The sequence below is a fragment of the Notamacropus eugenii genome, chromosome 3, assembly GCF_028372415.1.
Source record: "Notamacropus eugenii isolate mMacEug1 chromosome 3, mMacEug1.pri_v2, whole genome shotgun sequence".
In the NCBI taxonomy this organism is placed as follows: Eukaryota; Metazoa; Chordata; class Mammalia; order Diprotodontia; family Macropodidae; genus Notamacropus; species Notamacropus eugenii.
The window spans coordinates 294,923,424-294,948,459 of NC_092874.1; the positions used below are offsets into that span (position 1 = coordinate 294,923,424).

Consider the following 25,036-nt stretch of genomic DNA (forward strand, 5'->3'; position numbering starts at 1 on the left):
GAGGAAACTGAGGCTCAGAGAGGGGCAAAGACTTGCCCAAGGTCACACAGCAAGTCTGCCTCGGTAGAGCTGGATTTAAACCTACGGACTCCATCTGTAAATCCAGCGCGCTCTCTGTCACCCAAGAGAGTTCCAGGTCCCAGGAGCCGCCCGAACAGGCCCTAAGCCGAGGGAGTGAATGGGGGTGGGGGGAGCACCGTGCCCGGGTCAGAAGCAGGCCCGGGCCCCGTGCGGGCTTGCCCCCTCGTTTCCCCCTTTCAGGTGCGGCCCAGGAGTTCTTTCTGTCCGCCGCAGGTGGGGACAGGCACAACTAGGGGGCACTCGAAGGCGGGACGGGGGAAGTCAGCCAGACTGGAGTACAGGCAGACGGACAGACTGACAGAGCGAAAGACGGAGGAGTGGGGGTGGAGGCACAGTTAGCGGAGGAGGGTGGTGACCTGGGTTGGGGGAGGAGAGAGGGAGAGGAGAGGCCGGACCAGGGGGAGGGGGAAGAGGAGGAGGAGGAGGAGGAGGAGGAGGAGAGAGAGACAGAGGCTCCGCCAGGAAGAGAAAAATTGCCTCCCTCCCTGCCTTGGACCGGCCGTCAGTCCCTCCGTCCGCCCGTCCGTCTGCCGGGGCACAGCTTAGCGTGCGGCTCGAAGACTCCTATGAGCAGCTCGGGGGGCACCCCGGTCTCTCCAGCCCTCCCGCCAGCTGGCCACCCCAGCCCTCGAAGATGATGAAGAGGCAGCTTAATCGGATGCGGCTGCAGCTGTCCCAGACTGGGGGCTCGGGACGGTGAGCGTGGCTCTGAGCTGGCAGCGGTGGTGGGAGACGCGCGATGTGTGTGTGTGTGTGTGTGTGTGTGTGTGTGTGTGTGTGTGTGTGTGTGTGTGTGTGTGTGTTGGGGGGGGCAGAATTAGGGTTGAGACCACCAGTTGCCTCAGTGGCAGCCAACACCACCCCAAACCCCAACCCTGGGTTACAACCTGTTCCCTTTGCTTTCTCTTTCAACACCTCTTCCCCCCCCCCCCCCCCCCCCAAAAGAGGGCCTCTGGGAAGGGAAGTCTCGTGAGGTAAGGCCCCGACTCGGTGTAACCCAGAGCCGCCCCTCTCCCCGCCTCCCCACTCCTTCCCAACCGAACGAGAGGTTTGGAGTCCTCAGCCCATCCCCCCCAAGATGTTACAGAAGGGGGTCCGGCTTGGTTAGGAACAGGAGTAATCTCCACCCATGGAGGAGGGGACTAGGAGGGACTTTAGAATTTAGGAGTCAGAGTTAGGAGGGGCCTTAGAACAGAGAATGTCCCAGCAGCATGGGGCCTCCCAACTCACATTGTAAGAGCTGGGAGGGCTCTTAGAAAAAGGAACTTCAGAGCTGGGAGCCTTAGAACCTGGAAAGGCAGAGTTGGGAGAATCCTTAAAAAAGAGATGTCAGAACTGAGAGGTCCCTTAGAATCTGGAATGTCAGAACTGGGAGGAATCTTAGAACGGTTCACTTCAGAGCTTGCAGAGTTCTTAGAACAGAGGAAGTTAGTGTTTAGAGCTGAGTTTAGATCTAGTTTAATCCCTTCATTTACAGCTGAGGAAATTAGAAACTGTTCCCTAACCTCCCCTTGCCCGCCTCCTTTCAGGTTTCTGTAGTTCAGAGTTTTAGAGGTGGGGGTGGGGCTAGCCCTGAGCTGATGGAGGGGAGGGTCAGGGACAGGATAGCTAGCTTCTCACTCTGCCTGGGACTCTGGGCTAGTTTCTCCCATCCACCTCCCCCAACCCCAGTTTGGACCACTTAAAGAACTGAAGGTTTTAGGACTCTCCCTGGAAAGGAGCAAGCAGATAATGGGACTCTGAGACCCCAGGAGACAGGGGGGAAGAGGAGAGTCTGGCCGGACCCTGGCTCCTTGGAGACAATGACCCCTGGGGGACTTCTTAGAGGGGAAGAAAGCCTTCCAAGAGCTTTTATTCCCATATGCCTTTGTTTTTCCTGTCTCCAACCCCCTTCTCCCCCCCAGGATGTCAGTCCTCTGAATTCTGCTTTGCTTTTCCCAGGGTCAGGTAAAAATCCAGTCCCATTCTCAGGGCTAAGTTTCTAAACATCTGCTTTACAAAAACCAAAACCAGATGGCCTTGCCCTGACTCCCTCCCCATCCCCTCATGGGACCTAGAGTTCTCTTATGTTGTGTGTGGTGGTGGTGGTGCTGGAATAACTCACTGGGAGCCAGGATACCTGAGTTGTAATCCTGTCTTTGCTACTTACTGCTTATGATACCTTGGATAAGTCATTTCTCTGGACCTGTTTCCTCATCCTTCAGATAAGGGGGTTGGGCTCAGTGGACTCTGCAGTTCTGTGACTTCAGTGTGCGTTATGGGCTGTGCTGGAGAAGCTGGGGGTGAGGGAGAAGTGAGGAGAAAAGAATCTGCATTTCAATCTGAGACGGAGTTTAGAGGCCATCTAAGCTAAGCCCCATATTTTTGTTTTTGTTTTTTTTTTACAAAGAAGGAAACTGAGACTTAGAGGGGAAGTGATTTCAGATCGTAGCTTTAGTACTGTAAGAGATTCCAGAGACCATTTAACCCAATCCATGAATTTTACAGAGGGGGACACTGAGGTGCTTTAAGATTATAGGAGCATAGAAGTGGAGTTGCAGGGGACCTCAGAGGCCATTTTATCGATGAGGCAATTGAGGGCAGATTGGCCCAGAGCACTGAGACAACATTCAAACTCAACTTCTTTTTAGTGTTTTCTTCTATCCCCGAAGCGAAGCTATCCTCCCTCCCCCCACTTCCTTCCAGACTTTACTCCAGCTGTTCCCTATCATGGCAGCCCTTACAGGTTTGCTCTGGGGGCCCCTGAGAAGCCCTTCCTGCTGCCCTGCCCTGAGTTCCCAGGTGCAGCTCTGGGTGGAGAAGGAAGCAGCCCGACTTTGGATTCCCCACTGCTTTGGAATGTGCTCTGGCTGGAGGGGTGTGGGGAAGAATGAGTGAGAGACAGCGATCGGGAGGGACTGGCAGAATCCTTTCTGAATGGACAGATCAGCTAGGGTTCCTGTCCTCTCCACTCTCTTCTCAATCCCCTTTCAGCTCTTAGTTGGTCACCCTGAAGTGCCCCCCCACCCCAGTCCAGACTTGGCAACGGGATCATAGATTTGGAATTCCCAGGGGTCTCAGAGGACAACTACTTTGACTGCTCATTTACAGACAACAGGTACAGAGAGATGGCCAGTGACTTGTCCCGAGTCACACAGCTTTCAAGGCTACATCTTCCTTATTCCAAGTCCCCTACATCATGATATCTGTCAGGGAGTTCTGGGGAAGCAGGAAAGCAGGTGGAGTAGAGGTCTCCAAATTCTCCCCTCACCCAGTCTCTCTGTCCCCACAGTGTCCAAGAGACTGCTGAATTTCTGAGCGAGGACTTGCTTCAGGTATGGATATGGGCTCAAATGAAGTGAGGAGAGGCAGGCCTGTACAGGAGAGCAGAGAGGCAGAGGGAGGTAGCCAAATGGGTGGGATGAGTCACCAGAACCTCCTGGACTGGATTTCTTTTCGAAGGAAGATGTCACCCTGGGGAAAATAGGGTGCCTGGGGTAGATGGAAGGGTAGGGAATAAGGGGCGATGTCCCTGAAGGAGTAGCTAAGATGTGGTCCAGTATTGGGTATGTGGCAGGAGACTACCTGGGGATAAGGAGGAGAGGGGAGACCAATCAATGAGTTAACATTTATTAAGCACCTACTGTGTGCCAAATGCTATGTTAAGGGTTGGGCATATAAAAAGAGAAAAAAGACAGTCCCTACTCTCAAGAAGCATAATGAGCACGTAGGCCCATCCCATGAGTGCTGCTCCCTCTCTCAGCCTCTTTGTATGGCCCTCAGGTAGAACAGAGGTTGGAACCAGCCAAGCGAGCTGCTCACAATGTCCACAAGAGGCTGCAGGCCTGCTTACAGGGCCAGAGTGGGGCAGACATGGAGAAGCGTGTGGTGAGTATTCATGGGACCCATGGCGGGGGAGGGGGGGAAAGAGAGAGCTGGCTCTAGAGCTCCAGGGTTGGTAGGAACTACGATGAGGGGAGGTCATAGGATGATAGAACCTGAGCTACACAAAATCTTGGAGTCCAGCCTCTTCATTTTACAGATAAGTAAAATGAGCTCCCAGGAGTCGGGGACTTGCCCAAGGTCACACAGGTAGGAAGTATCAGAGACAGAATTTGAACTCGGTTCCTCAGACTTCAGTTTCCTTAGGACTCTTCCCGCTCCCCTTTGGTTCCAGCAAAAGAACTCTGTGGCCCCTTCCTTCCTCCTGCTCCATTACCTCCACATACCTAAACTGAGTTTGTTCCATAATATTCAGCAAGTACTTATTAAGTGCCAGGCACCATACAGACAGAGTGTTGGGGTTACAAAGACAAAATGAAATAGCCCATGCCCCCAAGGAGCTTCTAGTCCCTGGGGCTTCAATTTCCTTATCTGTAAAATGAAGGGGTTGGACTCTAAGGTCTTTTTCAGGTTCAGATGTGCCAGCGATCCTGAGATCCCTCCCATTCTATCTAGGGCATCTCAGGCCCAAAGTTTATATTCTGTTGTAGGAAGAGAAGTCAGTACAAAGTATGCCCAGAGTAGATACAATGTGACTTGTGGTGATGGGGGAAAGGCTGGCTTTGGGAGGTAGAAAGTGAACTGAGCTTTGGGGGATTCTTAGAGGTGGAGGAAAGAAGAGAGGGGCACTTCAGGTGTCTGGACCTGCCTGTGCATAGGTGCAGTGGGGAGAAATGGAATCTGAGAGTCAGCAAGAAAGTCAGTCTGGTTGGAAAGTAGAGTGTGTAGGGGTGAGTACTTATGTGTTCAGTCTGAAATGTGGACCAGAGGCAGACTGTGGAAGGCTTGAAATGCCTAACGGGAATGTTTAATCAAGCTTCAGGCTTTTTCTTAGCAGCAAAGTACCATGGTCAGACCTGGGTTTTAGGAATATTTGGTTTGGCTGTGTGGACAGTGGATTGAAGAAGGGAGAGACTGGTCATGTCATGTTAAAAAGAATTTATTAAGCACCTACCAGATATTGGTGGAGAGTCAAAGAAATCTCCCCCCCTCAAAAAAAAAATCCCAAAAACCTAACCCCAAAATATTTGCAAGATATTACAAAATGTTTTAGAGATCATTCCTGCTATTGGTAAACTAAATAAAAAATGGGGGGCACAGTTAGATGGCACAGTGGATACAGTACCAGCCCTAGAATCAGGAGGACCTGAGTTGAAATGTAGCCTCCAATATTTACTAGCTGTGTGACCCTGGACAAGTCACTTAACCCTGACTAGCTCAAACACAAACAAACAAAAAAGGCGATGATTCCCTGTCTAACCTTGCTCAGATCCCATCATCCCAGCATGCCTCCCTCCCAGCATGCCCTACTACCTTCCCTCCACCTTTCCATGTGCTGGTTTGAGTGGGAAGTCAGGAGACCTGTCCCAGCTCTACCACTATATAGTCTTAGACAAACTACTTGGCTTCTCAGATCCTCAATTTCTTCACCTGCTATATAGGGGTTATGACAATGGAATCAGAGCTGGACAGGACCCCATGGGTCATCTATTCTAAGATCCCCAGCCTCTGCCTGAAGACCTCCAGGGATGGAGAGCTAATTCACTGCCCCTGGAGGCAGCCAACTCTACTTTGGTCAGCTCAAATTGCTCAGAATTTTTTTCCTTATATGGAACCCAAATCTGACTCTCTCAGCAGCTGTCCCCCCTGGCCTGCCCCCTTGCTCCTGGTTCTGCCTTCTGGGGCCAAGCAGGACAAGGCTAAACCCTTTCCCCCAAGACAATCCTCAGCTACTTGAAAAGAGCTGTTCCATCATGCCCTTCCCCCAACCAGAGTCTTCTCTGACTAAACATTTTCCTCACATGCTGACCTTCATCCTTCAGTCCCCCTCTTCCTCCTCCCTCAGAGGATATTGTAAGGATCTAAGAATACAAGATTGCTTTAGAAAGTAAGAAGAATTGCAAAATAAAAGTGCATTGTTCAGTGCTGAGCAGATACATTTCTAGTGTGTGTGTTTCTGGTTCTTTTTCATATATAGTCCATTCTCCACTTAAGAGTGAGACTTGGAGGGGGCAAGCAAGGGCTGCCTATCTCAGGAGGCAGAAGCACTGTCTCAAGAGAGCTGGGGTTCTGATTCCTCCTCTTATATTTAACATCTGTGTGACCTTGGCCAAGGCAGGCCACTTCCCTAGGCTTCAGTTTCCTCACCTGTAAAATGGGGGGGAGGTTGGATTAGTTGTCCTCCATAGTCTCACCCAGCTGTGTGGATCACTAGGTCAGCGAAAGGGACCAGATCTCAGCCTCTTACCTCACCCTTTTGTCTTTGCAGAAGAAATTGCCTCTCATGGCCTTGTCACACACTATGGCTGAGAGCATCAAAGAGTTGGATCCAGATTCTAGCATGGGGTGAGTGAACTGGGGAAGGAATTAGCTCATGGAATCCCAGGAGCTGGAGTTATTCCCTCTCTGGAGGGGCAAAGAATGGGCCAGGGTTGAGAGCATCCTCTTTCCTTGTGGACAGGGGGACTGGGATTGGGGTTGACTTGTTTCTTCCCCCACCCCATGGGGCAGAAGACTGGATTTGGGGTGGGAGAGATGCCCAATAGGAGGGAAAGAATCTTGGTCTGATTGTGGTCACTTGGTCTTTACAGGAAGGCTTTAGAGATTAGCTGTTCCATACAGAGTCAGCTAGCTCGAGTCTTGGCAGAGTTTGAGATGGCCTTGGAGAGAGATGTCCTACAGCCCCTCAACAAACTGAGTGAGGTAATCATTGTCATCCTTGTCATCTTAAGCAAATGCTGTCAGTTTTACGATCCACCAAAGTCATCCTCTCATGCTTCATGGTAACCTAGAAATTATCCTGACTCTAGAAAGCTCTGTCAGCACAGTACGACTCCGACCCAGGTCTTACCAAGCTGGAAAGGCTTTGAGAAGGGACCAGGCTGTCATCTGAGCACCTGCCTAGCCAATTACTAGAAGGCTCTTCCCTAGGGTTCTAGCCTCCAGGTGATGAATTCTTTGCTAAGTACAAGCTCTGGATTAATAACAACTATTATAATAATTGTCACTTACTTAGTACTTTCAAATCTTTATTGATACCTTTTGTTTTTTTATCACATATATTTTCCACTATATTTGTTCTCTATCCCAGAGAGCCAACCTTAGCAAATCACTTCATTTTTCTGGGACTCAGTTTCCTTATTTGTAAAATGAAAGGGTTGGATGTGATGACATCTAAAGTCCCCCCCTTCTAAATATGTGAGCCACTTAACAAAGAAAAAAGAGGGAACAAATCAATTTCAGCAGAGACTAACCAACATACCCACCAAGTGCAGCGTTACATATAGTGTTGCATATGTGTCATCCCCCACCTCTGCAAAGAAGGGAAGATAGTATGTTTTCATATCTCTTCTCTGCAGCCACACTTGGTCATATACTTTGAGAGCTTTTGGTTTCAATTGTTTCATTGTTCTTTCTGTTTACATTGTTGTAGTCACTTCTTACATTGTTTCCTTGGTTCTGATTAATTACTCTGTTCTGTATCAGTTCATGTAAATCTTCTCATGCCTCTGCATTCATCACATTTCTTCCTTTCCTATGGTGCAGTAATATTCCATCCCATTTATATGCCATAATTTGTTTATTTCTTTTCCATATGACAGAATTCTACTGTCTATATCTTTGCTACTACAAAAAGTTCTGCCATAAATATTTTGGCATATGTGGGGGGACCCCCTTTTTCTTAACCTCCTCATGATATATGACTAACATTGTAATCTCTGGGTTAGAGTAACATGTTAGTTACTTTCTTTATATAATTCCAAGTTGTTTTCCAGGATGGTTAGACTAATTCACTGTTCTGCCAACAATTTATTAATCTGCCAGTTTACCTCCAACATTTCCAACATTGACTATTCTCATCTTTTGTCATCTTTAGTTATTTGTTGGATGTGAGGGGAAACGTCAGAGTTGTTTTGATTTGCATTTTCCTATTAGTTGCTCTCTGTGACTGTTAATAGTTTGATTCCTTTTTGATAAATGTTTGTCCATATACCTTGACTACTTATCCAATGAACAATGATTCTTGGTCTTACATATTTCTGTTAATTCACTCTATATCTTCACTATCAATCAGAGACATCCAATGCAAAGACTTTTCTTCCCAATAAATTTTTTCCTCTTATTCTGCTTGTATTAATTTTGCATCACCTTCATTTTTTAAAATTTCTCCTTTTTCCCTACCCATGAGCCATTCCTTATAACAAAGAACAAAAAAGAAAATGAGCAGTTTAGCAAAACCAAGCACATTGAGTCATCTAACCCTTTTAAAAACAACTCCTCTGAAAATCACATGATTATATTAATAGGTATGAAAAAGACTTTCAACAAAGTTCAACATGAATTTATGTTTCAAAAAAAACCCAAATCATCAAAACCCTACAAGTATAGAAGGGAAATTTTTAATATGATTAAAAGTGGATATCTACAATCAAAAGTTTGCCTTATGGGTGATGGAAAAACACTAGAAGCTTTGCTAATAACTACAAGAATAAAGCAAGTATGCCTTCTTTCCCTACTGTTATATGACATAGTTCTAGAAATGCTAGTGACAGCAAAAAAAAAAAAGAGAAAGAGAAATTACATAAAAACTATTCGATGTTGGTTTTAAAAATAGAGAAGCAGATCAGTGGAACAAACTACATAAGGAAGAATCAGAAAAAATTGAAATTTTAATACTTAGTGTTCTCTAAACCTAAGAATATAAATTACTTGGGGAAGCTTCTTCTTTTTGCTCAGGAAGCTGGAAAGCAATATGGCAGAAATTGGATTTAGAGCTTCATGTTATACAATATATCACAATGAGCTCAAAATGACCTGAATATTAAATAAAGGTCATGCTCAAAAACAATTGGAGCAGAACTAGTATCTTTCACAATTATATCTAATGGAAAAGACATGATCACAAAAGATAAAATATATCATTTTGATTAAATGCAATTGAAAAGCTTATGAAGAAACAATCAATGGGACTAGGTTAAGAGTGGAAGTTGTTAGTTGGGGGAAAAAAATGCAACAAAACTTTGCATCTCTGTCAAGAGTCTGATATCCAAGATATATAAAGAATTAACAAAAATATGTAAGGTCAGGAGCCATTTTCCAAAGGATAAGTGGTCTAAGGATATGCATAAATAGCTCTCAAAAGAAGAATCTCAAACTACCAAAAACCATTGGAAAGACTGCTCAAAATCACAATAATAGGAGAAATGTAATTCAAAATAACTGACGTCTCACCTCAAATCCAGAAAATGGGCAAATCAACATTGGAGGAATTGTAGAAGACAAAAACTCTACTATATTATTGTTAGAATTTTAAGTTAGTTCAAATAAACCATTTGGTATTCATCTTAGAAAGTGATTAGATGGTACAGTAGGTGGAGTGCTAGACTTGGTGTTAGAAAGACCTCAAACACTAGTTGTGTGACCCTGGGCAAGTCACTCAACATCTGTCTTATTTCCTCATTTGTAAAAGGTGGATAATAAGTTATGAAGCTCAAATGAGAATATTTGTAAAGCTCTTTGCAAACCTTAAAGCTCTATGTAAATGTTAGTGATTTGACCCAGAAATCACACTGCTAGGTTATATACTCCAAGAAGTCAAAGATAGTAAGTCTTCATCTATATAAAATATTTATAACAGTACTTTTTATAGTAACAAGTAACTGGAAACTAAGGAGATGATTTTTCTGTCCCAACCTTTCTTGGATGACTAAATAAACTGTGGCACTTGATTATAATGAATATTGGCATGCCATAGGAATTGATGGATATGAAGGATTCAGAGAAGTCTGATTTATATAAACTGATACAGAGCTAGTAAACAGACCCATGAAAACAATATATACAATGACCAAAATGGTGTAAAATGAAGGAAGAAAAAGGGCCCAAGCTGAACATTGTGCAATTATAATGATCCAGCTTAGTCCCAAAGAAGACATGAGACAAAGCATTTCCCCCCCCTTCTTTGCAGGAGCAGGAACTGTGGTCCTGGAATTTTCATATACTGTCTGACTTAGTTGACATGTTAGTTGGTTTTGTTCAACTATTTTTCTCTTTCTTTTTTATTCTTTGCTGCAAAGGGTGGCTCTCTGGGTAAGGGAAGGATAAGATAGTTTCATGTCTCCTATATTCAAAAGTCAAAGTGATTTAAAAACAAAAGAAATTAATAATTTTTAAAGCTTTTTTTTTCTGGAGACAATCAGGGTTTTGTGACTTGCCCAGGGTCACACAGCTAGTAAGTGTCTGAGGCCAGATTTGAATTCAGATCCTCCTGACTCTAGGACTGTGGCTCTATTCACTGCACTACCTAGCTGCCCCAGTTTTTTTTTAAAGAAAGAAATCAAAGGCATAAGTATCGGGAAAGGAGAGACAAAGTTATTTGTTTGCTGATAACCGAATGGTTTACTTAGAAAACCCCAAAGAATCAGCAAAGAAATATATCGAAATAGAAGCAGTTTTAGTAAAGTTACCATTACCTAGGTCCACCTTGGAAGCAAGGAGTCAGAAAGCCTGTGTTCAAATCCTGGCCCCATTATTTCCTTGTTGTGTGCCCTTGGGAAATTCACCTAACTTCTCTGTCCTCAGTTTCCTTTTTGTGTGAAAAAACCGTTGAAAGTTTGACCAAAGAGTTATTAAACGCCCCTAACAGTTTATGCCTTTTGTCTGATCCACCAGGAGGAGCTTCCATCCATTCTCAAGCACAAAAAAAACCTTCAGAAATTGGTATTAGACTGGAATGCTCTGAAGAGCAGGTGAGTGGGTGGTATTGATCTGGGGTTTGGATCCACACAAACTAGGTGACCATGATGAGCTGTGTGTCTGGTGGGTTCTGGGATCAGAGCAGAGGCCTCTCTCCCAGCTCACTTTGCTCTGTTTCCCAGTCACAGGCCATACCCTTAATACCACCGTGGTCATCTCAACAACTCACCCTCTGACTGGAGGGGAGCTAGGGGAGACTACCAATCCAACACCAAGGGTCTGTTCTGCTGTTAATAGTAGGGCCACTTTCTCAGACAAAGGGCAAGGCATTTTTAAAGTGTGCTCATGTGTATAGTGTGTGAATGCAGGTGTAGCTATGTGCACATGTATATATAAGCATGCTGTTATATGCTCATGAGTATGTGCTTGTGTTGTGTGATTATGTACAAATCTGCCAATGCTTTGTGCAAATATGTGTACATGAGTATAACATGTATTGTTGATTAAACATGCATTAAATATGTGTACCATGCAGAAGAAAGAGCATGTGCAACATCTGTGTGGACCTATATATGCATGGGTATGCTCACAAGGTGAACACATGCATGTTTCTGTGTACACATGTGTAAGCACATATACACCATGGTACAAACATGAATAGTCACACATAGTGCCATCATGACAGAAGGTCTGAACTTGGAGCCAGAAGAACAAAGTGCAGCTCTCAGCTTTATAACTTCCTAGCTGTGTGACCTGGAGCAAATCACTTTCTGTCTCTGAGCCTCAGTTTTCTCCTCTTTAAAACAATGAGAGTTATAATGAAAGTCATGACAGCCCCTGCCTTTGTTGCCTTTGGAGGCTGACCCAGCATTTTGGGGACTCTTCATAGTATTCCTAGAAGGTTGATATAACCCATCGAGGCTTGTTCCACAATTTTGAGGTTCAGGACATTGCTTTGCAAACTCCCAAATGCCCATCTCAGCAACTAACATTTGTGTAGCCTTGTAGGTCTGGCAGCTGCCTTGGCTAGGCATGTGTGTGTGTAATAATGCGCCTTTTTATCCCCATTTGCAGATGAAGAAAGAGGCTCAGAGAGGTTAATTGATTTCTCAGGGTCATACAGCAAGTAAGTCTGGGAGAAATCCTCTCTAGACATACTATGCCTGAAATGCAGGATGTTTGAGAGGATGCTCTTTGTGTGTGTGTTTGTGTGTGTGAGAGAGATGGTGAGCACATATATTCTTGCACCTGTGTCTTGTGCTCCTGATGAGGCACATCTTTTTGCATGGTTTGTTTGTGGATGTCTTGGTTGAGCTGGTCAGCCAGACCCTCTGTGTCCACTTAGCAGAAGGCTCTAACTAGGCTGTGCTTCCCAGACACCACAAGGGGATGCCTGGCCCTCTGTGCACCCTAAGGGAAGGCTCTAACCAGGCTGTGCTTTGAAGACAGCAAGAGGATGCATGCATGCGCACATCCCTTTCCTAGGTTAGGGACTACATTGGTGGGCTCATTTGCATTGGAACCCCAAGATTCCTTGTGAGCTGTCAGGAATCTGAATGACCTGAGGATGCGTGGGGGGAAAGTGACTGGTCACTATGTCTTTCCTCCCGACACTTCTCCAGGCTCAGTCAGATGGCCAAAAGTTCAAGCCTGGGACCTGGTGTAGGGGGCCCTGGGGGTCACAACGCCACAACCAACAAGCTGGAGACCCTGAAGGAAGAGGAAGAAGACCTGAAGAGGAAAGTAGAACAGTCCAAGGTAAGGATCTCGGAGGTGCCCCAGCCTTGGCAGAGAGATCAAGCAGGAGGTCAAGTCATTACCCACCTCTGTTCTGTGCCTGTTTCCTCCCATGTAAAATAGATATCACTACTTATTTTTTGTACTCTTTAGAAGCCAAATGAAGCATAAAATAAAATACCAAAGAACACATAGGGAACTAATGATATTCAAATTAAATTATAAAAATATTTTTTAAATCCCCTAAAATTAAAGGTTACAGCCTCAGGATAAGAATCCTCAATTTAGTACTAAAAGGAACTTCGGAAGTCTAATCTAATCCAGCCTTCTCATTTTAAAAATGAGGAAACTGAGGCCTGAGAAGTGAAATGATTTGTGCATGGTCACATGGGTAGTAAGTAACAGAGGCAGGGTTTGGACCCAGCTCTCCTGACTCGAAATCCTAACTCCTTTCTACTATGTACCCCTACCCCCAAGGTAGTAAACATCACGGTTCTAATTTGAACCCAGATCGTCTGCCTCCAGAATGATCTTTCTTACCACTAAACCTAACTGATACTTATATTGTGCATTAAGGTTTGCAAAGTTCTTTCTATCCATATCTCCTCTGATCCTCACAACAACCCTGTGAGGTAGATGCTATTTTTGTCCCCATTTTACAGAGGAGGAAACTGAGGCCCAGAGAGGTTCAGCCAATAAACAGTTTTTAAGGGCTAAGCACTGGGCATATAAAGAAAGGCCAAAGGCAGTCCAGCACTCCGTGTGCTGGGCCTCAACACTTCTCAGGGTGCCCATGCTGACAAAATGGCACATCTTTCCACTCACTGCAAGCACTGTGTTAGGCATTGGAGACACAGAGTGGAGGTGAAGTGATCTGTCCAAAGTTGAATGGCAAGGAGGGGGGACAGCCCTGGGAGATTAGTTCAACTCAACCAGGATTTATTTAGTGCCTACTGTATGCCAGGTCCTGAACTAGGTGAACAGAAGAATCAGAACAGAGTAGTCACTGTTTACAAAGAGCTTACGTTCTGTTGGGGGAGGAGGGTGTGGGCTGCCATCCTGCCCCCCACGCCAGGGGCAGGCCCAAGAGGATGGGCTTGGGGTGGGGAGGAAAAGAGAGACTGACCCCAGAGCCATCAGGAGCCCTGCTGCATCTCTCCTAGGATGAGTATCTGTCAGATCTGTACCACTTTGCTACGAAGGAAGACAGCTACGCCAACTACTTCATCAATGTAAGAGCCTCAAGGAGTCCTCCCGCCATCCCTGCCCCTGGGAGATGTACCAGAGTGGTGGGGAGAATTCTGGGGGGGGTGGAGAAAGGAGCTCCCCAATTTGAGGAGGAAGGAAAGTTTACAAAGCTCAACACCTCCCCACCAGAGGTCAGTGACCCTCTTTCTGCAATCGAAGGCCTCCTCCCAGGTGGGTTGGGAGAGGTGGGAGAGAAGCTCTGATAGAGGAATCCCCAACTTCTTGGCCCCCAAGACTCCTGTTGGGCCCCTCACCTTGCCCCTTCTCTTACACAGCTTCTGGAGCTGCAGGCTAGTTACCACCGTAGATCCTTGAGCTCACTGGACACAGCCTTGGCCGAGTTGAAGGAGACCCATGGCCACACAGGTATTGGTGGTAGACACAGCCCCTCCTGCCCTTGCCCCTGCCCAAAGCATCTTGGGTTAATGGGTGGCTCAGGACTCTGACCTCCTCCCCTTAAGGCTATGTAATCTCAGCCAAGTCACTTTCCACCCTCAGCCTCAGTTTTCTCAGCACAATAGAAAGGGCAATGACATTGGAGACCCAAGAGCTGGGTTCAAATGTTGCTTCTCAAGAGGCTTTAAACAAAGAATAAAAGAGGTGGGGAAGTTGAGCAAAATGAATGAATGTATCAACCAAATTTGGTATTAGATGAGGTATGAAAAACCGTCATAAGACCTGTTCTCACTAGCTCATAGAATGTGCGCTGCTCCAGGGTATTTGTTACCCAGCACGGTGCCTGACACAGAGTAGTCCCTTAATAAATTTTCACTGGATGGAATCAGATTGTTGAACTGGGAGAGTGACCATGAGCTTACTGTGTGCCAGGCTCTGTCCAAGGTGCTGGAGATTCAAAGAGAAAATTGAGAACATTTCTGCCCTCAAGTGGCTTATATTTACTTGATAAATTAAAGGCAACACAGAATATATACATAGTAAATGTTAAAGAAAATGCTGCAGCTTTTGGAGGGGGAAGGATGTGATACATTTTGTTTCTGAATGAACAAAGTGACTTTAGGCCTATAGCAGATGCTAAAAAAAAAAACAACAAACCCATAAAAACGCCCCTCAGACACCAAACAACCCTAAATTTGGTATACAGGGGTGTTCCAAAAGTCTACCAAAACCTGGGACAACCTCTTTTCCTGAATTTGTCATCCATTCTCCACAGCCTCTCCTCTTCCAGATTCCAGAAATTTTCCACAGGTCCTTGACTGAGGGGTGGAAGGGCCAGGCTCCCTGGGGAGTGGGGAGGGAGGGAGGAGGGGCCACTTTGATTTGGGTCACCAGGCCCCTTCTAGGGCTGCTCTAGGGACTCAGAGAAAACCTCCTAGAAGCAATGGGTATTGGGTAAGAGGGATTTAAAGGGAGTAGGGGTAGGGATAGTTGAAGTATTGGATAAGTGAGGAGAAACCCCTGCCTCCTCCAGACTTCTGAAGCTTTACCTAAAACCTATCTAGTGGAAGGAGGATGACTAAGAGATTAGAGAGAAAAGAGAATTTAGAGATCACTTAGTCTGCCCCCTCCAACCCAATAAACTTTTTCGAAGTGTCTAGGATTCTTCATCAGTCACTTTGTGATTGAGAAAACAGGAACAACTCCTTCCTCTCCCCTAACTGACAGTAAGGAAACTGATGTTCAGAAGGGTAAACAACTTGCCCAGGATCACACAGCCAAGCTAGTGTGCGTTGAATTCTGTGTCTGTGTGTGTGTGTGTGTGTGTGTGTGTGTGTGTGTGTGCGCGCGCGCACTTAATGGAATTTTTTTTAATCCACAATCCTTTGTATTCACCCACTCCTGCTTCCTTCCCACTAGAATAGAAGAAAAACAAATGCCTTGTGACACAGAGACAGAAAGACAGACAGACAGTGTTCTTTCTCCTATGCTCTGACGGTCATAGAGTTTCATGGGGAAGGGGCTTCTGAGGTCTTATTTTACAGAGGAGCAAAATAAAGACCAGAGAGGCATCCAAAGTTGCACAGATTATAAGTAGCAGAGCTAGGATTTGAACCCAAGCCCTCCAGCTTCCCATAGTGCAGAGTTCCCATCTAAACTGAGCTGAGCTGGAGGAAGGGCAGGTTGGGAAGTTAGTTTGAGGGCACAGGAGAGACAAAGGGAGAGCATGATGATCTTTCAGTCTCATGTCTTGCCTCCGAGGCTATTCTTTCTGGGGAGGGGGAAGGTGAGGCACTCCCTTTCTTTACTCTATCCCATCTCATCTTCCTCGCACAGATAGCAGCACCCGGGGATCAGATGTCCCCTCCATTAAAGTGTACGGAGTGGCCTTGAAGACCCATCTGCAGGAGACTGGCCGGGACATTGCCTTGCCCCTGGAGGCATGCGTATTGATGCTTTTGTCTGAAGGCATGAAGGAAGAGGTAGAAGGGAGAAGGGAGCCTGCAGGTTCCACCTCGAACCCACGAGGGGCCGGGGAAAGTGTTCTGGGTGGCAGAGTAAGAATACTTATCCCATGTGGCTATGGAGAATTGCAGGAGTGCTGGACTAGTTCTTCGAGATTGACCCATTCAGTCCTGCCTTTTTACAGATGGGGAAATTGGGGCACAGAGAGGGGAAGGTAGTGAGGGAGCCGCAGAGCTGGTATTCAAACCCAGCTGACATGTTTACAAAGGGCTTTCACATACATTTCTCAACAGCCCTGTAAGAAAGTGAGGAGGGGCTTATTTTCTCCCAGGTAAGGTGCCCTGAGAGATCAGATGAAATATTTAGCCAAGATCACACAGTAGATTAATAATGGAGCTGGCTCTCCTGATACTCTCCTGCCACTGAAGTGAGCCGCTTCTGCTGCCTTCTGCCTTGTCACTATTGTTGGCACACATTATAAGTTGCAGAGCTGGGTCTTCAGGTTAAGAACATGGTTCCCTACAAATGATCCTAGGAGGGCCAAGCCATTATCAGTAATTTCTACCTTAGTGTGAGTGAGCATATGGATCTTTCCCTAAGTGCATAGTGCTATATGGGAAGACTGGAAGGCATGCTCCAATCTTGGAGCAGTAGGGCCTTCAGCCCTTAGAGGGTGACGGGAGAAGATGCATTCTCTGGAGGGTTGGGGACAGTGTCCAAGGTGGCCTTTTTTCTTCTCCCCCCATCTCCCATGGCAGCTAGTCTCACACCCCATCTTGCCTGGATTCATTTCTTTCCACCATTCATCTAGTCTCCTCTTCCTCAGACTTCCTTGGGATTCTATCATTCCCATAGCTCTGTTCCCCTTGACCTCTTTGCCTCAATGGGCAGCCCTCCACAACAATGACTTTCCATTTCCCTAGGGCCTCTTCCGCCTGGCAGCAGGGGCCTCTGTGCTCAAGAGGCTGAAACAGACGATGGCCCTCAATCCCAGCAGCCTGGAGGAATTCTGCTCTGACCCTCATGCAGTTGCTGGTACCAGAACCCTAGGCTGGGCTGGCCATGACAGCTGGCTGGGCACCTGCTTGATCCTCCCTCTCTCCTTTCCTCCCTCCCTTCCTTCCTTCCATCCTTCCTTCCTCTTTCTTTCCTTTTTTTGATCCTTCTTTCCCTTTTCTATCTCTTCCTTCCATCCATCATTCTCTCTTTCTTTCTCTTTCCTTCCTCCCTCCCTTCCTCCCTCTGTCCCTCCTTCCTTTCTTTCTTTTTCTTGTGTATTGGCCTCTTTAGCTTTTACATCACTTTCATTTTCCAGGCTATCCTTCCCCCTCCCCCTCCCCCCACCCCTGTGGACCATCCATTATTACAAAAAACAATTTTAAAAAGAAAGGCAGAGTGGGAGAAGGAAGTAGAATTTAGCAAAACTAACCAACAAAACAACGAAACCCAACAGGATGTGTACGCCATATTTGGGGCATCCCTTCAGCAGAGGAAAGACAGTCTAGATAATTTTGACATTGATTTCAGGGGTTCTCTGGCCTGAACAATGCTTAGCTCACTGCTAGGTAATTCCACCATTTGTGTTTCATTCCTTTGGATGGAGCACTGGAGTGCCAGTGGAAGGCTACCCTAGAGCAGGCTGGATGGGACTGGGCCCAAGGTCTTGGGTGGGTCCATGCTGGAGAGATTCTGGGCATTGGATTGATGTTGCCTCTCCCTCCCCTCCTCCTCTTTTCAGGGGCCCTCAAGTCTTACCTCCGGGAGCTTCCTGAGCCTCTCATGACATCTGAACTCTATGAGGACTGGATGAGAGCTGCCAGGTGAGTGGGGGGCCCATAGGGTAGTGGCAGAACACCGGACTTGTATTCATGGAGCTCTGACTTCCAGTCTCCTCTCAGAGCCTTTCTCACTGGGGGAGCCTCAGTGGAGCGGGCCTAGGCTCCACAGTCTATCAGTCCTTCCTAGTTCCACCTCTATAAAGCTTATTGAAGTGAATGAGAAAGTCTGAGGCTTTCCCTCCACAGCCCATGCCTGTTTAATGTATGTCCCTTCGTCTACTCTCCAGTCTGAAGGAGCCAATGGCCCGGATTGAAGACCTCCAAGAAGTGTGTGGGAAACTGCCCCAGGAAAATCTCTGCAACTTGAGGTGGGTCCCTCAGTGCAGTCAGGGGGTATGCTGGGGGCAGGGGAGCAACAGAGCTGAGGATGCCCATTCAACCTGGGGAGCTGAAAGGCTTGCCAGGAGCCAGGAGGGGGAGTGGCCCCACTTCTGATTCCTGCCCTCAACTCTTCTCTCCTTCCCAGGTACTTGATCAAGTTCCTAGCCAGGCTGGCCAAGGAGCAGGAGGTGAACAAGATGACCCCAAGCAACATCGCCATTGTCTTAGGGCCAAACCTGCTCTGGCCACCCACAAGAGATGGGTAGGAGCCCAGAATGTGGGAAACTCAGACCTAGAATGGAGTATCTGACCAGGGAGGGACCTGAGCAGAGAATACTGGGATGTGGAGGTAGGAGGTGACTGAGAACAGGGGATGACAGAGCTGGGAGGGCCTTTAGAATAGGAAATATCAGAGTTGGGAAGAACCTTAGAAGAGGCAATGTCAAGACTGGGAGGGCCTTTAGAATGTAATATCAAAGGTGGGAGGGGCTTTAGAACAAGGAATGCCAGAGCCAGGGGAGAGAGCTTAGAACAAGAGATGTCAGTCAGGGCTAGTTACTGAGCTACAGCAGACCTGCACAACCTGGGCCCTGCCAAAGGATTTCAGGTGGCTGGCAGTAATGTAGTGGATATTTTCCTCTACATCTTTTATGGGCTGCATGAAATCCTCTGGTTATTGCAAGCAGCCTATGGGGCTACAGGGAGTGCAGGCCTGTGCTAGAGCCTTTCTGAACTCAGAATCTTTGCCAGACCATGGGATGGTATCAGAACGGGGAAGACTTTAATGGAGGTTAGAAATAGAGATATCAGTGGATTGAAGACTGAAATTCTCCAAATCCCTTCAGACAATATGTGCTAAGGTGCCGTTTCACCCTGAGCTCCAAGTCTTCTCTGGGGGATGAGGGAGGAGAAGGTATAGTTCACAGGAACTCGCTTCATTAGGAAATCTTGGAATAGGGACTGGGGCTGGGAACCCTGCACTAATGCTAACCTCCTTTCCTCCTCATCTCAGAGACCAGGCTCAACTGGACACAGCCTCTGTGTCCTCTATCCAGGTAGTGGGTGTAGTGGAGGCATTGATCCAGAATTCAGACACCCTCTTCCCAGGAGGTAAGGTCGTGTGTGTGTGTGTGTGTGTGTGTGTGTATGTGTATGTTTGTCCATGTGAAAACAAACCATTGCATCAGATATCTCTGAAGAAGGTCTATCCATGATCTCTAGGTAATTAACAGAAATAGTCAAGATCTATGACTTTCCCCGGCCCAGAAAGACATTCTTTGTAGTAAACACTTAAAAAGAAAGAGGAAAATAATAACTTAGCAAAATTCACCAGCACCTTGTCGATGGAGGGAGAGAGGTGGTCAGAATGGACCATGAGCTTCTTGAGGGTAGGGGCTCAGTCACTTTCATCTTTGTCCCTACCTCATCCCCAGCAGTCCCTGGCATATGGTAGGTGGCTGCCTAATCAGTGTTCCTTAGCCGAATTGAATTCAGTTCCATTGAGTCTATCCCAGGAGGGCTTTGGAATGTTTTACCCCTTCTTTTGCAGAAATTGATTTCAATGTGTCCGGCTTGTTCACTTCCCCCACTCTCCTGTATCAGCCTCATCCCCAGGAAAAGATTACTGACAGTCCCAAGTCAGAAGAATTCCCAGCCACCTCCACACCCTCTCCAGTGGCTAAGGAAAGGTAAGAATATTTGGATGGCAAAATGACCTCAGAGGCCAACTCAGAGTCACCCAGCTCAGGTCTCTGACAGGTTGGACTACTGATATCTCTTCCAGTTCTGAGGATTCTTTCTGGGAAACTGAGGGAGGTAGAGAGGGCTTTCCCTTATATTTTGTAAGGTGAGGAATGCCCTCCAAACATCTCTTGCCTGTCATTGGTAGTAGTGGTGCTAGTAGTAGCAGTGGTGGTAGTGGTAGTATGGTAACAACAATATAGCTCCCATAATGCGCCAGGTACTGTGCTTAGCACTTTACAAATATCTCATTTAATCTCTGGACAACCCTGGAAGGTAGGTGCTGTTTTTATTCCTATTATATAGTTGAGGAAACTGAAACAAACAGAAGTTAAATAACTTGCCCAAGGTCACACAGCTAATAAGTGTCTGAGGCTGGATTTAAATTCAGAGATCCAACTCTGAGGCCAGCAGTGTATGTACTGTACCACATAGTTGCCTGCCTCAGCGGTAGAGAGCAGATGTTACAGACCCAGTATTCTGAATTGCTCCAGACTTGTTAGGAAATTTATATCACCAGTTAGCAGAAGTACAGTTGAGACAGAGACAGGTCCTGGGGGTCTGGGAGGCCACAGATCCTAATATAACTACAGAATCAGAGGATGTAGGGCTGGAAGGGACCCTAGAGACCATTTAGTCCAGCTTCCTCAATCCTCTGCCCCAGTCCCAGTTGTGGACCCCCTAGATTGCATACTCCCTTGTTCTCCAACTTTAGGCCCTCGGAGTTTGAGGAATTGTGTAGGAATAACTAGGATAAGTAGCCCAGGCACAAGGGACTTATTTTGACTTAATGATTCCAAGAAGAGTCTGGAATCCAGAGTTGTAGAGATGTCCTGTCCTCCTGCCATGGGCAAGCTCTAGGATTCTAGAACCATTAAGACTTGGAAAAATATTACTGTGTTTCCTTATCTGTAGGGGATTGGACTAGATACTCTGAGGTCCTTCAAGTTTTATGTATGACCCTATAATCCTATGATTTTTGATACCACTGCTTCCCATCTGGTCTAGGAATCCCCTCAAGCATCTTTCGTATAGATGTTAGAACACTTAGATTGATGAGGAGCTCACTATAGCCTCTATTCCACTCAGCCTAGGCAGACTTGGTGGCTTTCCTCAGTCCTCTGACAAGGGGTGTTAGGGTGTGGTTACCAAACAGGCTCCTGCTGTTTGGTATGTATGGGAGCTCCAGCAAAGGTGCTTGTTCCAACCATGGCCACAAGGCAGTAAGGTGATCCTTCACACAACTGGTTGCTGAGAAAGGCCTTTGCCTGAGAGTAGGGAGTGAGTCTTTTGGCATTCAGGAGACTCTTAGAAAACTGCCCCTGGGGTTCCTCTCTCTAGCTGAGACCTGTGTTCTCATATCTCTCTTTATCCCTCAGTAAGGCAGAGTTTGAACCTCCACCAAGGCCCAGCTCCCCAAAGGTTAGCCGGAACCCCACAGAAGCACCTGGAGCAGCTGAGGAAACAGCCAGGAAAAGTGAGTCCACCCATGGCCAAGGACGGTGGCGGGGAGGGGAGGAGGAATTAAGCGGGGGTGAAGGTGGGAGAAAGGATGGGGGTGTGCCATGGGAAGTAAGGGCTTCAGGGGCTGAGATTTTGTTCTGAGACGGGGTTGGGATGGCTAAATCCTAGTCTAGATGGAGAGGTACAACATGAGCCCCCAAAATGTTGGCATGGTCAGTCTGGGAGGAACCTTAGAACAGCCAAGGATGGTGTCACTTCTGTGGCATTCAGGATGACCTTTAGAACAGGGAATGTCAGAACATAGCATAGGAGGAAATCTTAGAGAGCATCTAGTCCACATGGTCATACTGAGGCCTGTGTAAAGGAAGTGATTTGCCCAAGGTCATACTGGACTTTTGTTGGAGCCAGGACTAGAACCCAAGGCTCTGGATTCTTATTTAAGCCAGAACTCTTGCCCCTGCATCCTATTCCATGGTGCTGAGCCAGGAGAGGGGGGGGCCAGAGTGGACTTGAATAGTTGGGTAGGTCTTGGAGGAGGAGGGCCTTGAGTGATGGCAAGAGCAAGGTCAAGGGTCAGGGTAAGAGTATCTGGCATCCCTAATCTAACTTTTTTTTCTCTCTGACTTTCTCTATAGCCAAACGCCCAGCCCCTGCCCGGCCCATGGTACCTCCACCCCAGGTCCAGAATCCCCGATCTTCACCCCCAACCATTCCCTCTATGGCTCCAACCCCATCACAGCCCCAACCTCAGCCCCAGCCTCAGCCCTGTACTCCAGGGAGTCCTGCTACTCCCAGAGCCCTCCCCCGACGTCAGACAGGCAGCAATATTAAGGCTCCCTCTGTACCTCCCCCATTGCCTCCTCAACCTCCCCAGCCCATGCGCCGGCTGAGCCGACCCTCCCCTGCTTCCCCCAACACCAGTTCTGAGACTGAGGTCTCTGGGGAGCCCAGAGGTTCTGAGGGGGACAGCTATGCAGCCCAAGGAGGGGTCACCATTCCTCCGCAGCCCCGGCCTAGGAATCTTGCCTCAGAGACGGACTGAGCCAGGGATGACCTGGCTGCCTCTTCCCACCACAGTGCACTGCCCCACCCCCTCACTGCTTCTATTCTCTGGGGCCCCTTTTCCCTCTGTCCTACCCCTGGCCTCTTCCAATATGGGAGCTCCAGTGACTCAGCCCTCAACTAACTGCCTTCGAGTTAGGATGGAAATCTCCCAGACGCAAATGCCTCTGGCCCCCAGCCCCAGCTGGGCTGGTCCCTTGCCTTGGGAGCTGAGGAGGAGCCCGGGCCTTCTCTCTCCCTTCTTGCGGTGCCCCTGGTTCTGGGCATCCAGAGTCTCCCTTTCCCATTGCCTGGCGGGGTCCAGTCAGTGAGGGAAAGAGAAGAGGAATGGGAGGGCCTTTAGTTTGACATTCCTGGGAGAGCAGCTATTTTCCTTTCCTAGAAAGATTTTTGGTTTTGTTTTTTTGTCTTGATATGGCTTGTAAATTATTTTGGATTAAACTGGAGCACACCCTGCGTGCAGCCAGCTTTCCCTTTGCCCTCCAAATAAAGGTGATTATTGAGAAAGGAAGAGACAGCTGCTTCTGTGACTGAATGTCAGGTTTATTCTGGAACAAAGACTGTGAGCCTTGTTCCTTCCACCCTGGGAGGGTCATGGGTCATCTACTCACTGTAGCATCCCTGGCCAAGAGATACACAGCCTGTTTGAACACCTCGGGGGATGGGGAGTTCACTGTCTCTTGACAGTAATAGTGCTGGCAACATGCACTATGCCAAGCACTTTACAAGTATGATCTCATTTGATCCTTGAAACAACCTTGGGGGTAGGTGCTGTTGTTATCCCCATTTTACAACTGAGGAAACTGAGGCAGGCAGTACTTCAGTGATTTTGCTCAAGGTCACACAGCTAGTTACTGAGACCATAACTGAACTCAGGTCTTCTGATATCAGGACTAGCGCTCTTATACATGGCCACATTGCCACCTAGCTGCCTCTATCATATAGTGTGTGTATGTGTAGGTTTGTGTCTGTATATATATACATATAAGATGCATATTATATAACTATTCTTCTATTCCATATAGACACATGACCTTTCTCTGTGTGTATATAAGTATATACACACAAAGTATATAAAATATGTATAAATACACATATAAGTATATAATGTATATATACAATGTGTATTCACAGAACGAATCTATACAATTTGTATATACACACACGTATATGTATATGTAGTCACAAATACGCAGACATTTTATGACTTACTATCTTTGTCCCCTCACCACTTAGTGTGGTGCCTGCTACAGTGGGCACCATACAAACGCTTATTCCCTTCCCCTCACCCCCACCTCGGGCAGGGGCCGGATTCCCACTGGGGATCTGGTTTAAATCCAACCAACCAATTTCGAGAGGCCCCTCTCGAACAGGGCTGGGCTCCGATCCCACAACCTCAGGAGTCACATGGGCAGAAAGGCACGAACCACCTCCTCTCCCTCCCTTCCAGCGGTGGCCACGTGGCCTTGCATTTCCCGGGAAAGCACTTTCCCGGGAAAATCCGACCCTAACCTAGCAACTACTTCTCTCTTGCTCCTGATAGGCCACGACACCCGATCGACCCACCTCTTCTATCCCGCTGTCACTCGTTATAGCCTTCTGGTTTTTATTGGACAGTTCCTTCAACCCGACCTTTAATAGGTGATTTTGGACGTCAATCCCAGCTCAAGCCCGCCCTCAAGGACAAGCCCACGGGTAGGGGAAAGTTCTAAGTGCCCATTGGTCAGCTCCGAGGCTTGTCCACCTCCTCACCTCTTCAAGTTTACCCGGTCTTCAGCCCTTCCTTAGTTCTGATTGGTTTTTCTCCCGGAGAAAGAAAAGTAGTCACAGATTGGCCGGATTTTTTGTAAATATCCAAGTTGGCCCGCCCCTTTTTCCCTTACACTTTTCCCTGCTGTCGCCGTCATTCCCAGTCCGTTAGAAGTGACATCCCGCAGTGGCCCCGAGTCCTCCGGTACCCCGGCGCCCTTTGGCCGTTTCCAGAGGGAGCGCCATGGGCTACCACAACAAAGGTAACGACGCTGCCCCGCCCCCCCCCCCTCCAGCTGGACGTGCACCTGTCCATTGGCCACTTCTACCATCAGTTCTGGCTTTGGTCCCGCCTCCCCGTAGGATCTAGGCGTAGGGGAAGTGCATCTCTCAGCCCGCTGGCCCGTTTTTCCGTTGTTCGGGAGATGACTCTACCCAATCGCTCTCTTTCTTCTCCTAGCTCGCATCTTTGTTCGCCTTTTGGCCGTCACTTCGAACCGTGTCCCCACCCCTTTCTGATACTCAACGCCCATTGGTCTCTTCCTGCATCGAGGCCGGAATGTACTGTCCTGGAGCCTGCGCGGGGCGGAGGGGAAAAGGGTATTAGCCGCTCATTGGTTGGTTCTTTCAGCCTCCTGTGTAGATTCATTCCTCTCTTTCCCCTCTCCTTCTCTAGGCAGCCCCAGAGCCACTGAGGCTACTAGAGTGGAGTCTCGGACTTCGGAGAGAGGGCGGTGGAGGCGAAGCTCTTCACCCAT

At 47.5% G+C, this 25,036-nt stretch overlaps 1 protein-coding gene across 2 annotated transcripts; it reads left to right on the forward strand.

The window, feature by feature from the left end:
- Nucleotides 1-514: 514 nt before the first annotated feature.
- SH3BP1 (SH3 domain binding protein 1) lies at nucleotides 515-23,040 on the forward strand. Of its 2 annotated transcripts, none has more exons than XM_072655985.1 (18): nucleotides 515-777; nucleotides 3,353-3,395; nucleotides 3,844-3,948; nucleotides 6,332-6,408; nucleotides 6,654-6,765; nucleotides 10,735-10,811; nucleotides 12,381-12,516; nucleotides 13,659-13,727; nucleotides 14,019-14,109; nucleotides 15,976-16,121; nucleotides 17,028-17,139; nucleotides 17,843-17,924; nucleotides 18,170-18,250; nucleotides 18,409-18,525; nucleotides 19,276-19,373; nucleotides 19,813-19,951; nucleotides 21,383-21,480; nucleotides 22,103-23,040. In XM_072655985.1, the coding sequence occupies exons 1-18, from the start codon at nucleotides 716-718 to the stop codon at nucleotides 22,507-22,509; spliced, it is 2,052 nt and encodes a 683-aa protein (XP_072512086.1). In that variant the 5' UTR covers nucleotides 515-715; the 3' UTR covers nucleotides 22,510-23,040. The 2 variants fall into 2 exon arrangements, with proteins under 2 accessions (XP_072512086.1, XP_072512085.1); XM_072655984.1 differs by lacking the exon at nucleotides 515-777 and adding an exon at nucleotides 1,688-3,178.
- The last annotated feature ends 1,996 nt before the right edge of the window (nucleotides 23,041-25,036 follow it).